The sequence below is a fragment of the Arachis hypogaea genome, chromosome 13 (genome assembly GCF_003086295.3).
Source record: "Arachis hypogaea cultivar Tifrunner chromosome 13, arahy.Tifrunner.gnm2.J5K5, whole genome shotgun sequence".
Lineage (NCBI taxonomy): Eukaryota > Viridiplantae > Streptophyta > Magnoliopsida > Fabales > Fabaceae > Arachis > Arachis hypogaea.
The window spans coordinates 17893954-17908232 of record NC_092048.1 but is presented as its reverse complement, the minus strand read 5'-3'; the positions used below and the strand labels follow the sequence as shown (position 1 = coordinate 17908232).

Sequence of the window (14279 nt, the reverse complement as noted above, 5' to 3'; positions counted from 1 at the left end):
GAAACACCCAAAGCCAATGAGTCTAAGGTTCAAATCCTAGAGATTGCAATTGAGGAAAAATGTGATAAAAAGTGTGAGGAGTGTGTGGGTGTATTGTGTACCTAGGATTGGGGGTTGTCCAATCCAATGACAAAAAAAAAAGAAACCAGAAAATTTGTACAACTCCCAAGCCATGAAAACCAGAAAATCATAAAAGACCGTCGTCATAAGTCATAACTCTTAAAATTGAAGTTTAATCATGAAGAATTTTTATCTCTCAGCATCTCAATCAATAAATAATGCAAATTATACAGTTGAATCTGAAAAAAAATTCCAGAGTAAAACATGAGATAATCAACCAAGAACCCAGTGATACTATGAGCAGAGACAACAGTAAACTTGACCGCAAATGTACCATGGCTCGGTAATTTGAGCGGCAACAAATTACTATTACCCTCAGCAGAATCAGTAGGATATACAAACTTGATGGTCGCATGTGCCCTCCACATTGTTTTTGGCAAGGCAATTATGTAGGCTGGTCAAATTTTAGAAATTAGTCACAAAGATGAAAAGAAAACCACAATCAATAATCATATATCATAATCGTGTATCAATTCAGTTCAACTGCGAGATCTTTTACTGCCTTTATATATATTAATAGCCCAAGCATAAGTTCATTTTTTTAAGCTTAACTACAAACACTTTGCAACTGAAGCTTGTACAAATAATTTGCTTATTCTAAAATCAAATTTACGTCAACAATTTATCAGAGTACAGAGAGAAGACCATAGACTATAGTCTATAGAAATACGTCATAAGCTCCGATAATTCATGTCTAGCATTGCACACGGACTCTACAAAAAATAACAGAAATAGCATACAACATTATTTCCAGTTTGATGCTTATTTATGCATCGATGCATCCCTGACTTTGCCAGAACAACCGAACGAAAATATTCAGCATTCAACAACAAACAAAATAATTTCATTTCCTTCCAACACAATAGCGCAAACAATCACACTAAGAACTAAAGAAAACATCGTTTCACTAAAAGAAATTTTTAGATGCCCTCCCTTGCTCTTTAGCACTAAAAGTGTACCAACATCAATAGCAATTAGGAAATAGAAAGTGCGAATGACTTACAAAGCTGAATTGGTAGTGCAAAAATACTCCTTTTGTCTTTAGAGTATTATAGAAAGGGGAAAATTTTTTTCCAAGCATACTCTTTTAGGGTCTAACGTTTTTTCCACCAATGCATCCAAATTTCTTAGCTATTCATTATGGAAAAACAAGACAGTCCAGCACATAGCAGAGCGGCATTAGCATTGTTACCTTTTCAGGAGTTGCATCAAGAGCTCCTAATGTTAATGTATCCACTAAGTAGCCTCTCCACTTGCTTCCCAAGAATGTCAGCCTCCAGGTTCACCTTCTGGCCAACTTCCTTCAATGGAATAACCACCTTCTGCTGCGTGTACGCCACAAGCATGAAATTGAACCATCCTTCTCCATCATTCACATCCACCACCGTCAAACTCGTCCCGTCCACTGCAATAAATCCTTTTGGCACCACATACTTCAGCAACTCCTTCTCGGCCTTTACCTACTATCAGTACCAGTATATATTTTTTAAAATCATCCCATCACTCTCGCTACCATGTTTATATATGTGAAATTGGATAAAACTGCAAACCATTACAACACAACGAAGAAGCAAAACTGCTCAATAATTCGTTAATATAACACATGAAAATTTTAAACACTGATAATTGCCATTTTTACTTCTACACATGATGATGAGCTCTATGATTAATAATGCATTCCTAACTATTCGAGTAAGGTTTCTTTGTGCCACAAAACACTTCGCGTAAAAAATATACAGACAGAACAGAATGCATCTTTCAATATTTCAATATTTGGAGTATGAGACAGAATTCTTGCCAACAGAAAGTCAAGCCATATAAACGGTAGATTCATGCTCCTTGAGTACATTTAACCCATACTAAATCACAATCACAGGTTCTTTATTTTTATAGAATATTTCAAAACTATAAATTGAAGTGAATAATTATGATTACATGCTTTCAATATAGTATAACTGCCTAACTAACTTTTTACCTTGATCCAAAGCGAATCACCTTCAGGAACTTTCGAGAGTATGATACCCGTGCCATCCACATGACCTTGGACGAAGTGTCCGCCCATGCGGCTCGTAGGGGTCAACGCCCGCTCCAGGTTTACCAGCGATCCGCCCTGCAGCTCCTCCAGCGAGGTCTTCCTCAGAGTCTCCGGCGACAATCCAACGGTGAACGTGTTGGCGTCGAACTCCGTTACGGTGAGGCAGGTTCCGTTAACGGCGATGCTATCGCCGAGGTTAACGCCCTCAAGAACGGTCTTGGCCGCAATTACCATGTCGAAGCCACCGTGTGGGGCCTTGCCGAGTTGCTTGACGGTTCCCAATTCTTCAACGATGCCGGTGAAGAGGCATCGAGTTTGAGGTGTGGTGGCATTGGTGCGGCGGAGGAGAAGGGTGGATCTGGGTTTATTGGGGAAGAACGTGAGGCGGAGTGGAGAGGATTTTAAGATTGGATTGAACGCGAGGCGGCGACAGTGATGGGCTTTGGAAAGGAGGAGAGAGGTGTATGTTGATGGTGTGATTTCGGGGGTTGTGGATGTGGAGACAATAGAAGATGGAACTACTGCTGCTGCCGCCATTTGCGATGCCATGTTCTGTTGGCTCAAGTGTGCTGCTTTATTTGTTTGGTTCTTTATTTCCTACTGGAGGCAAGGGAAAACAAACAGCAAGAACAACACACACCGGGGGCGGATAAATAGAGAGTTGTGAAAACAGGGTAGGAATGAGGGATTAAGGGACAAGGGGGCAAATGCAATTGGCTGGTGAATGAAGCTGGATAGTGAAAAAAGCTTCCTTAAAACATTATCAAAATATATTTTTATTTATTAAATTATTTTTGTTTTTCTTCCATAATAAAATTCTACTAATCATGAACTAAACTATTTAAGTGCATTGGAATTGAAGTAGAAAGTCACAAATGTTTTTTAAGGAAATAACATCTCAACATAAAAAATAATTCTTAAATACATTTTATTAAAACATTAAAAGGATTATGATCAATCAATAAATAAAAATAGAAGAAATAAAAAGGCATCTAGAGAGCATATTATGATTATTATATGTTTCTTTATACAACAACGTAGAATTTGCTGATAAAAACTATGAATTAGAAATTATGCAATTCTAGAAAAATGAGTTTATTAAACAAGAATACAAGCATGGCAAATTAGAGACTAGAATCTAAATATTCATAATGAAGTAACAATATACTTGTTTAACATCTTTTTATTTTTGTTAATATTAATATAGTTTATGAAATTGAAATAATAAAATTATAAGAATAATATAATTCTATAATTAAAAAATAAGTAAAGAATATAATTTGAAGATAGAAAATTAGATTTTTCATGTTTATTTGAAATTACTTCTCTAAGTAGATACATCCAACTTTTGGAATATCTTAACCCCTATTTTCAATCCTTCTCCTCTCCTGGTACTCCCCCTCTGTATAAAATGATGGGTTAGGTTTCAAGTTAAATCATGTTATATTTAAATCGCTTTATCATAGTTATATCATGCAATGTTAGGTAAGTCACTACTTTATAATGATATTTTTTCATGTTTTTCTGTATTTTAGTATATCACATACTTTTTATAATAATATTAGTAAAATATATTTAGGTTTTGAAAATTGACCCATAATTAAAAAAAATGGTTTAAAAATTAAATAATTATCAACAAAAAATTTGGATAATTCGAATGGTCATCTCATTCGTCCTCTTAAGCAGATGTCCGAAATTTGAAGTTCACCGTACATGAAAAAATTCCGTGGGCAACCAAAATTAAAGCTAGACATCCTCATCAACTGCAAATCTATATTTTAAATAATCAAAGTTTGTAATTATTTAACATTGGAGCAATCACAGGTACCATTATCCAACATTAACATTTTATTTCTTCTCATGGCAAATTATGCAACACGATGGAATTTGAAGTTTGCCTAATACAAAATCTTTTTCTCAGTTACAAAATTGATAGGAACCCAAAGAATTAAATACAAAGTCAACATCCCAAACAAGTTCTGGAATTTGGTTATAGGGAAAGAGGGGATTATGATTTCTCGTGTTCGACTCAACAGCTGTCACTTCAAGCACGTTTTTTCCTCAGTGCGAACGCAGGTCTCCGGCCACTGCTTGAAGATGACCTCGAAGAATTTGACATCAACCCTCGCAAGAGAGCTAAGACACCAAAACCCATGAAAGGGAAGTACATTTTCAATAGCTTCTCGGATGCCTTGTTGGAAAGCATCATTTCTGATAACACAGCAACCTGAAATCCACACACAGCTAAAAGATGTAAACTAAAAAAATGCAAGACACAGATTATTATCCAAATCCAACTGTGATAGCTGATAGAACTGGTTTAGATTTTCCTTGAATGTGAAAGTATGAGAGAAAATTGTTTATTGATCCTAGATCACTGAGACCAAAGAACTAAAAAGGTACAGTGTTCTTGTCCGCAATGCTAATCAAATACCTATGATCTTTTCCCTTCCTCTGTTTTCTGCTTTCTATATGTAGCTAACTTTCAATCGAAATGCAGATGCCCCCTATATCGGCATTCATTACTCGACCACCTAACCATGTAAAATTTGGCCTACTTGCTATTTGATCATCCCTAAACATCAGAACGCATCTATTTGATGATCAGTCAACCATGACTGGGATAGAACCCATTACGACGCAATGCGCGGACATTGCAACGTAGTAGTGTAGGGTAACGACTGGAAAGTACCTAATTGTTAGAAAGGCCATGTGATAGAACATCTTTTTCTTCTTTGGATAAAAGAAGACTTCTATAATTCTATTAAGATAAAGACCATTTGATATAAGTTGATCATAGGTTTTGCTAAAATTTAATCCAAATAACATTCAAAGTTGCATAACTGCAATATTTTTTCTTTTTATATACATATTTAAGAGTTTAATTTTTACATATGCATTGTAAGTGTAAAGCAGTTTTACATACATTTAATTACTTAAAGTTTTACATTGATCGCATGAATGATCATCTAGAAAAATAAATATGATTGGATGATTGTATAAAATGTTTTATATCATAAGTACATCAAAATTAAACTCTGTATTTGAATAACAAAGTTGATCATCATTAACATAACCTATATCTGACATTGCAAGCTTAACAAAAAGGGAAGACAACATAGCAAAAATGTATGAACGAGGTGAATCCAATGAAAGCCAAAAGACAAATTTATGATGTAACTAACTAAATCTCGTTAGAGCAAACTCAGAGAATCCTAAGAATTCATATTAATATAGGATCCATATAAGCCTGTGATTCTAACACAAGTCACCAATGAATCTTGTCACATAGCATTGAGAAATAATTAAAAAGAAAAAAATTACCATGGAAGTGGAGAGGGATGCACCATAGATCAAGCAAGTGGTGTTGAACCAAGGCTTGGAAGCGAAGAGGGCATAGAGATTAAGAAGAGAAAGGGGCCATAGAAACAGAAGCTCGAGCCAAACCAAGCCAACAAAGAAGTGAGGTTTCTCAGAAACAAGGTAATCACCGTATTCATGGGTGTACCATTGCTTAAGCTCAACGAGAAATTCAGGGAAGTAAGTGAGAGGAAGACATGTTTGTCCATCAATGAGGGGTGCAGCGAATGCTATTAACAGGAAGAACAGGAACAGAACAAAGTCTATCAGATTCAATGCAAACCCCATTTTCTTTCTTTCTTTCTTTTAGGTTTTCTTTGATAGGAAGGGGATCTTGGAATGGAGCCCTTTCAAACTTTAACTACAGTGGACATTTTCATGCTTCAGTTTTCACTTTCTTTTTTTTTTTTTAATATAAGAAATAAATTTATATTTTTTTTTTTACAAAAATACTATCTGTACATCAAAATCAGCCATCAATATATTTATATATAAATACATGTGTGGTTTAATTTTAGTGGCTGATGTTAGTGTTCATGTACCATAACTCTTTTTTAGTTGTTAGTTTTGAGGTTTTTTAGTTGTGTGGAACAAAATATATAAAATAATAATAATCATAGTATAGTTATACTGTTATATTAAATTTCATTATTTTAGTAACTAAAAGAAAAATTTGAAATAGCCAATGAGTTATAGTTCAAATGGCATAGTCTTCCTATATTCACTTAAGAAGTTGCGAGTTCGAGTTTCTTTATCTTTAATAAAAAGAATTGAAATAACATGAATAAAGCATATATAAATATATGGTAGTTTTTTTTTCTAGAACATTCTTTTTATAAAATTTAGAATAAATAATATGAATTAAATTTTATGGTTTCTCAAACTAGCACTTTCTAGTTCCTACTATTCTTAAGCTAAAATACTATTTCATCCTATGAAAGTTAACCCTTTTTTTTTACAAACTTTATATATTTAAGATAAATTTAAACTAAATATAAAAAAAGAAGAAAATAACACAATCATTCTTATGTTACATAATCTTATTCTTCTATCACCACTTTTATTCTTCCTAATATAATATATGAATTTTGTTGGTAAAACACATCTATGCAATCTATTTATAGAGTAAATCTCCTTTGGCAGCAAGAACCTTGAAACCAAAATATTTTAACAAGAAACATTTGTTGAGATCAGATATTAGTATGTCTTACATCATTATGATTTAATTCTGGTTCAGGGGATATATAAAGCTAATTCGGGAAATATAGCAGCAAACTCATAGTGGGGCAAATGATATCAAGTTTGATGATTTTGTTGTAGCTTGTGGCAGGTGCTGCTCCACTTGATCAGTTTATCTTTTCCCAAGTTATTTACCATATATTTCTTCTCAATAAGATTCTCTTCTAGATAACTTTATTACTTGTTAGCATATTCTAGTATGCTTATTGCAACCAAGTGAAATCAAATATCTTTCTGAAAAAGAAGTATTATCTGTTCATTGTACATTTTATAAGAGAGGTATCATCAATGGTTATTTAAGTAATCATGTATGTTGGATGTGTAATATGTTGGATTTACTGGATCATCGTTATTTATTAGGTATATTATGTTGTATTTAACATTTTTTTAGTTATTTAAAAAATTATAAATCCAATTCAATCTAATCTATTTTCTTTGGTAGTGAAACATTATATGTTTATTATTTATGTGTATTTTAATTTTTTTTTTTGTCATAAACTTTGATGTTTGAATTTGTTTGTAAATTTTTAATAATAAATTATAGACAAATTATGATGTGAAATTATAAAATTTTAAATTTTTAATAATTTTATTTTATATTTAATTAAATTCGTTCAACTACGGTCCAATTTCAATTAAACTATTGAATTAGTCACTTAACTGATTTACTAACTGATTTAGTTCTGGCAACTTGGTCATGAAAAATTAGTTCTAACCAACTAGATTAACTACATACTCAATTGTTGTCTTCTTATTTATCTTTCGCTTCGTATCAAGATTGATCCAATTCAAGGCAAAAAATTAATTGCAAGCAGGTCAAAAATCGAAAAAGAATCAATAAAAAATAGGTAAATCGGTCGAAGCAATCCGTTTTTAGGAATTAACTAGTTTAGAATAATAAAATACAAATTTGTTTTATATATTCATATATAAACATATTATTTTATTATATTTGATTGATCATCGATTCAATTTTTAAACCTTTAAGCTTTTATTATTTTACTAGTTTAACGAATAACCTTCCAAATCATATGCATTGAAGTTGCTCTTATAACACATGACGATCCACATAAACATAGGAAACTAGGAAACTATTTATTGAGGAATTTTTGTAACTACCAGAACATCAAACACAGGGTGAGAAATATAATAGGAAACAAAGGGAGTTTGGAACATGGCTAACTCTCTACTACTGTTAAAGATGTCCTTATCTCCTTCTTAAGCCTAAATACAAAATTGGTATCACATTTTCTTTCTTCCTTTGATATCTGATAGGACAATTCCTTCAAGTTGAGACCTTATTAGTCCTCTTCTCCTGTTTCCATTTCTTCTTTCTTTCTCATTTTCCCTTTTATTCCTTCCATTGTGAAACCAAGCCTCATTGCTGATGATGATTGAGGAATGAGGAGTCTCCTTTGTTTTGAAAAGCTACATGCTTTTGCTTTGACTAAACCTAACAACTCGTTTGCCCCGAGATGCGAATGACAAGGCATCTCTGGTTGGCCGGTTGCTCCTGAACTTTTTTTGTTTTAGTTACTGGTTTTTTAAGCTTCAACATTCTGTGCATGCTGTTATTATGTACAGTTCTTAGAAATCAATGATAGGCTCCCCAACATTTAGATTTCTCTCCACTGTCCATGGTAGGTCAAAGAGTTTGGCAGTGATGAACTTGAAGATCTTGTTCACATTGATGTTGTAGGTTGCACTTGAAAAGAACAAGGGGGCATTGAGGGCCTTAGCATATGCTCTTGCCTGTTGCAATTTCCTCAATATAACAGCACATCACATACATTATTCATAACTTTAATAATATTCATATTTGGCTCTATTTGAAAAAGGCTTATAGCATTGCAACATGTGTTGCTTATCTTGCTTTGTAAATAAATAGAGGCATGGGGGTGTGTATGTCCTTGTCTACCTAAGGTTTAATCATCATCAAACATGCACTATCAAAGATGGGGTCCAATTTTACCAAAACTAAAATAGATAGGGACCATACCTATTGAAGATCCACAAATCTGAACAATTATGCAGGTGATTCTATTAATGTTTTCAAGAAGAGAAAAAGTTTATGACCGCATAAAATTTGTGTAAAGCTACACTCCTGTAGCTGAAAATTTTGTACTCTAATATTTCTAACAGTTCATTAAAAATCAAATCATAACATTTTAATCCTCAAGATATATATTTCAATTTCCAACAGCTTAAACCACCGTTCATAATTTATGTTTTGAAGTTATTAGGAGTGATGATATTTATTATTAATTACCATACTTCATCCTATTTTTTTACATCACATAAACACATGCTATTTTGACTCAAATGAAGTCCTAACATTGCTTCTTCATGATTCAAGGATTAGGATAACTCAAAGTTTGAATCTAAAGGTGCATGTGAGAGATTGCTAAGCAGTGGACTAGATTGCTACAATTTCCAATCTTTAGAAGACTAAAGTGTTATGATTTGATTTTTTGAGAGAGACTGAAGTATATTCTACCCAAAATCATAAGTTTCGTGACTAAGCATAGAAACTGTGCAATTAAAATTATCTTTTATGTGCCTATACCCTACAAAGATACTGATAATGTGTCTGCATGTAACATGTTAGGAGCTATTAAAGGTTTCTTTTAATATTGTCTGCAGTAAGCCCTATTAGTCCCTTTCACTTGAGTTGATGTTTTAACCGAAAACAACAATTTAAATCATAAGAGCTAAGAAACAAGGAAGAGAGGCTTCATATTGAAGCATTGACTAAAAGGTTTCTTAGTCCTTATTCAACTTCATCAAGAAATCATGTACAAAATTGATTCCTCTTCCTCTTGTGTGGATCATTCCGTAGACTTCCATAACTTTCTTTTGATTATTAGATTCTTAAACTGGTTAAATTGAAGGAAAACGTGGTTATTGATAAGTTTTAACTAATTATATTTTTTATTTTAAATTTAAAGTGTGATTAGGAATAAAATTGAATGTGACAGCCAATAAGGAAAATCATTTTCAGTTCTCTGCTGGTTTAAGAAACATCCACCAACATGTTTTTTATTGCAATATAATTTTACTATTTTTTTTTAGGATAAAAATTTTTAATATCATATTGAATCCTTCTTTAGAACCTGAAGTTTTGTCTTACTTGATTCAAGAATATCACTTTTTTAGGCGTAGCATTTTGGAATTAATTTCTATTTACCAACAGTATTTTATACTGTCAGCCAATGAAATTTAGCAAGAAAATGTGCCAAATTAACATATTTAGCTATCTATTGTAATAGCTACTCACTATGATTTTTCACTTGAACTTCTTGGCTAACAGTCTAAACCTTATTTTATACTATGGATAGAAATTAACCTCTTATCAATGTTTTCAGAAATTCATCTTTAGTGGTAGATAAAATAAAATAAAATAAAATAAAATGGTGAAATTGAAAATATTTACCTCACTAGCAATGGTCCATTGCATATCAATAGGGAGCTGAATGAAATCATCAAACTTGGTTCCTATCAACACTGGAATTGCAGTCTACCAAAAATTGAGCAACAACAACATCATCAACACTTAAAATTCTTAAATTCCTCTGTTATCAATCAATCAACATTGCATAACAATTAACTAAAGATAAGCAAAAGGATTAATTATATACCTGGTTCCATTTCCTGGCTTCTGTGTACCATCCTAGAACACTGAATCCAAAACACCCACCACACCATAAAAAAATAAAATAAAAAAAAAAGAAAAGTAGCAGAAAATTTTTCTGAGATTAGCAAAGATTATTTAGCTACCCAAAAACTAGTCTCTTCCCTGATTTAATTTATGAGTTACTAATATAAAGAAAAACACCTGTTTAATGTGAATCTGCTTGTTAGATCAAACATGATTAAGATTGCCACAGAGTCCGTACATGCCACTGGAATTTGATCTATTGATTTTGAATCACCTGCACAAATATACAGATTATTAATAATTAATTAATCATAAATTACAATGATTAACAAACGAATCATCTTTTTTTTTAATAATCACTACTTAACCTTGAACTTCCCAGATTGAATACGAAATACGTGCCCCTCTAACATCCAAAGTTTTGTCCATCGGATTCAACCCTTTACCCTGTTGCCCATTCTCATCCCCAACATATTTCACCTTACAAAACCAACAAATTAATTAATAATTAATAATAATTACTTAAGTTGTGGTTTGCAATTGCAACGTTGCTGATGCAGAATTGTTCCTCATTAGTCACATTATTATTTTCACGAGTTTTAATTTCGAAAAATTCGTAAAAATCATAATTTAAAACAGAGCAATAATAAGGAAACCTAATCAATCAACAAATAAGACTCACCAAGAAGCTGGTTTTTCCAATTTGAGAATCACCTAACAAAGTGATCTTCAAAGAAACCAAATCGGGATCCAACTCATGAGCATGAAACTTTGGTGGCGAAGCCGCTTCATCCAACAGCCGAGGAGACGGCAATGCCGCCGCATCGGCCGGAAGTACGTGGTACGTGGCGGCATTGGCTGGCTTCGTGTTCTTTCCGCCGGAGCACGTGATGAAGTGGTGGAGCACACGGAGGAAGCACCGCCGTAGAACCACAACGCGCTTCTCGATCCGCCGCCGCAGCGTCGTAGATTGCTCAATTTTCCGGCGTAACTGTGGCATGCTAACAAAAAACGAAAAACACTTCTCTGATCTTTTTCCTTTTTAGTTTCTCTGTTCTGTAATTTTTGGATTTTTCAGAGAAATTAAGAAAAAGTTGGAAGTGTTTGAATGTGTTTTTGTTTATATTATATTTTTTTTAAATTTATTTTCTGTTGTTGATGATGGCCTCAAACTCAAGTGCAAGAAGTGAGCCTCTCAGCCATGAAAATGAAAGACGAGGTTGTGTGTTGTTTCATATTTTGAAAGCCCCAGGGGCATTTCGGGAAATAAATCCCTAATTTTTCTGATTTGATTAAATAATAATAATAATAATTATTATATAATTATTATTATTATTATTATTATTATGAAGTGTTTATTAGTGTTTTCACTTTTCGGTTACAACTTACAACGACTTTTTTGCTATGAGACGTTACTAGTCTCACTACTTTAACGCTACCGTTGACCGTTAAAGTATGGACACTATGCTTTTCCTCCTTTTTTTTTTTAAATCATTTTTAGTGGTTATGAATTTTTCTTCTTTCGGTTTACTCTAGAACACATGCTTCAAAGGAATTTATATTCGGAAAAAAAAAAGGGTTTGTTGTGAAATTTGAAAAAGTTGTCTTAAAAGTGTATGCAGTATGCTTAAATAGATCCGTGAGAGTGGCTACTGAAGAAAAGAAAAACTGAGATAAAGAGGAGTTTTCCGGAAAGGAGTGACATCAAAAAAGTTATACTAAAATAAAAAAGAGAAAAATTATAACTTCAATAGGGTATGTTTATTATTTACCTCTCATAGTGTTTTCACTCTGCAATTTGTTTACAACTTTAGTTTAGATGAGTGTCAAAAAAAAAAATTCAGGTTACATGTAAGACTAGAAATGAATTAAGTCAATTTGAATTTGATTGTTAACGATTTGATAAGTTGAATTTATCAATTTGTGAGCCAAACTTTAATTTAGATAAATTCAATTAATTAATTTATGAACTTACTCAATTAATCAATTATTATATATATTATAATTATAATATACAATTTTATGTATAGATAGAAACAGATTTATGTTCATAATTACGGGAGCAAGTATTCCAGGGGATTAAAATTTTTTTTCAACTAATATATAATAATAAAATTTATTTGTTCTTACTATATAATTAAATTTGACTCCAAAATGTTATTGAACATCACTCATCAATTTTAATTATGTAAAAATAAATAATAATTCAAAATTCAAATGAATTTGTTATAAACTTATAATAATAATCTTTAAAAAAGAGTGAAATAATTATAAATTTATTATTTTACAATTGTAACTAATAAATAAATTTAAAGCTTGAAAAACCTAATTATATACTTAGTGAATATTACTATTAGTATACATATATTTGATTATTTATTTAAAATAGAATTAATTATTAATTTAGTACCCGAAAAATTTAGATGTTTGACAAAAAGGTCCTGACAAAAGTTATTAACAAAATACAGTTATTGAATAATTTGAAAGAATTATTTTTCACATACAAGTTATTTATACATACAAGTCATTTATACTGTATTATTTAAAATTTTTTTGTGTATGTGTATTGATAAATTTTGTATAATTCAAACTCTTCTTTTTTTTTTTTGCATTATAAAAGTGAATTTTATTGAGTTAGGATTAACTTGTATAAACTTGTATGCCAAAAAGACTTGTATGTGTAGCAGGTCTCTAATTTAAAAATACGATAAAAACAACTAATAAATATTATATTTATTATAAGTGATAAAAAAAAACTTTTGTATTTAACAAACGATTTATTCATTTAATTTAAATTTCGTGCCAACGTTTGAATAAATATTTAAAAGATGTACACAAAAAATTTAGACCAAAATTTAATCTCTAGATTTTTTTATTTTTCAAAAAAGTTTAGTTATTCACAATTAAAAAATTTCACTTGACATAAAATTATAAAATTTTGAGAATAGAAAAATCATTTTTTAATGATAATTACAAAAAATGACATCAAAATATGATTTTTAAAATCTTTTTTTAGAATATATATTTAAGATATATCTAGTTCTTTTTACTGTATTTTTAAATATTTCAGAGGCTTATTTGTTATTAATATCTTTTAAGGGTTATTTTTGTCAGCAAGATATAAATTTTCGAATATTATTTTAATAATTTATTCGTTTAAAATAATATGTTTCAAAATATCATTCTCTCTTCTATAAATTATCGCTAGGTTAACATCTTAATTTTAAAATAACAAAAATATTTAGTAGTCAATAAAATTTAACCCAATATTTTACTAGATCTTACTATAAATATATAAAATTGTTGTGTTAACTTAATTTCAAATTAAATAAAATAATCTTATTAAAATAATTTTAATATTAAATTAAAAATGACTAATAAAAATATCAATTCTATATTTTATAATAACAAAATATAATTATAAAATTATTATTATGTTATATATATTTTATCTCCACTTACAAAATTTTTTAAATTTATCACCGTGTATAGACGTATATAATATATAATTTTGTATATACATACGTAATTTTTTATATATAATTATGATAGCGTAAAAAATTATAATTAATAATAGACAATATATATAATTTATAATTTTTTATATATAAATTATAATTTATTTATATAAAATTATAAATTATATTTATACTATTTGAAATAACTTATAAATTCGAGTCAATTTGTGAATTTTTAGTAAGTAAAACTTGAACTTTAGAATTTTTAATTTTTTATATTAAATTCACTTTTGTTCATAGTTATGTATATATATAGTATATGTAAATAAAAAATATATGAATATTCGGGTTATTATTTGACTTAATGCATCATTTAATTGTAAATATTTGATTGATGTGACATCAATAC

General features: G+C 30.5%; 3 protein-coding genes across 4 annotated transcripts; all 3 read right to left on the bottom strand.

The window, feature by feature from the left end:
• Positions 1-187: 187 nt before the first annotated feature.
• On the bottom strand, positions 188-2909 carry LOC112737537 (riboflavin synthase). 2 transcript variants are annotated; one of them, XM_025787482.3, is made up of 3 exons: positions 2096-2909; positions 1313-1580; positions 188-514 (listed from the first exon to the last, which is right to left on the bottom strand). In XM_025787482.3, the coding sequence occupies exons 1-2, from the start codon at positions 2702-2704 to the stop codon at positions 1329-1331; spliced, it is 861 nt and encodes a 286-aa protein (XP_025643267.1). In that variant the 5' UTR covers positions 2705-2909; the 3' UTR covers positions 188-514; positions 1313-1328. The 2 variants fall into 2 exon arrangements, with proteins under 2 accessions (XP_025643267.1, XP_025643268.1); XM_025787483.3 differs by having other exon boundaries at positions 188-833; positions 2096-2907.
• A 1076-nt stretch (positions 2910-3985) lies between these two features.
• Positions 3986-5913, bottom strand: LOC112737536 (uncharacterized). Its single transcript, XM_025787481.3, has 2 exons — positions 5480-5913; positions 3986-4382 (listed from the first exon to the last, which is right to left on the bottom strand). The coding sequence occupies exons 1-2, from the start codon at positions 5801-5803 to the stop codon at positions 4200-4202; spliced, it is 507 nt and encodes a 168-aa protein (XP_025643266.1). The 5' UTR covers positions 5804-5913; the 3' UTR covers positions 3986-4199.
• Positions 5914-7830: 1917 nt separating this feature from the next.
• LOC112737535 (septum-promoting GTP-binding protein 1) lies at positions 7831-11648 on the bottom strand. Its single transcript, XM_025787480.3, has 6 exons — positions 11095-11648; positions 10781-10892; positions 10590-10686; positions 10393-10432; positions 10188-10271; positions 7831-8506 (listed from the first exon to the last, which is right to left on the bottom strand). Exons 1-6 carry the CDS (start codon positions 11410-11412, stop codon positions 8342-8344), a joined length of 816 nt encoding a protein of 271 aa, XP_025643265.1. The 5' UTR covers positions 11413-11648; the 3' UTR covers positions 7831-8341.
• Positions 11649-14279: the final 2631 nt, after the last annotated feature.

Excerpts from the sequence above, each read along its gene's own strand:
- LOC112737535 (XM_025787480.3), bottom strand. The coding sequence starts at position 11,412 with ATGCCACAGTTACGCCGGAAAATTGAGCAATCTACGACGCTGCGGCGG. Across the intron at positions 10,433-10,589 it reads AGCAGATTCACATTAAACAG|TGTTCTAGGATGGTACACAG; the intron begins GTGTTTTTCTTT and ends TTTTGGATTCAG. Across the intron at positions 8,507-10,187 it reads AATGGACCATTGCTAGTGAG|GCAAGAGCATATGCTAAGGC; the intron begins GTAAATATTTTC and ends AAATTGCAACAG.
- LOC112737537 (XM_025787482.3), bottom strand. The coding sequence starts at position 2,704 with ATGGCATCGCAAATGGCGGCAGCAGCAGTAGTTCCATCTTCTATTGTC. Across the intron at positions 1,581-2,095 it reads GTGATTCGCTTTGGATCAAG|GTAAAGGCCGAGAAGGAGTT; the intron begins GTAAAAAGTTAG and ends TACTGATAGTAG.
- LOC112737536 (XM_025787481.3), bottom strand. The coding sequence starts at position 5,803 with ATGGGGTTTGCATTGAATCTGATAGACTTTGTTCTGTTCCTGTTCTTC. Across the intron at positions 4,383-5,479 it reads CATCCCTCTCCACTTCCATG|GTTGCTGTGTTATCAGAAAT; the intron begins GTAATTTTTTTC and ends TGTGGATTTCAG.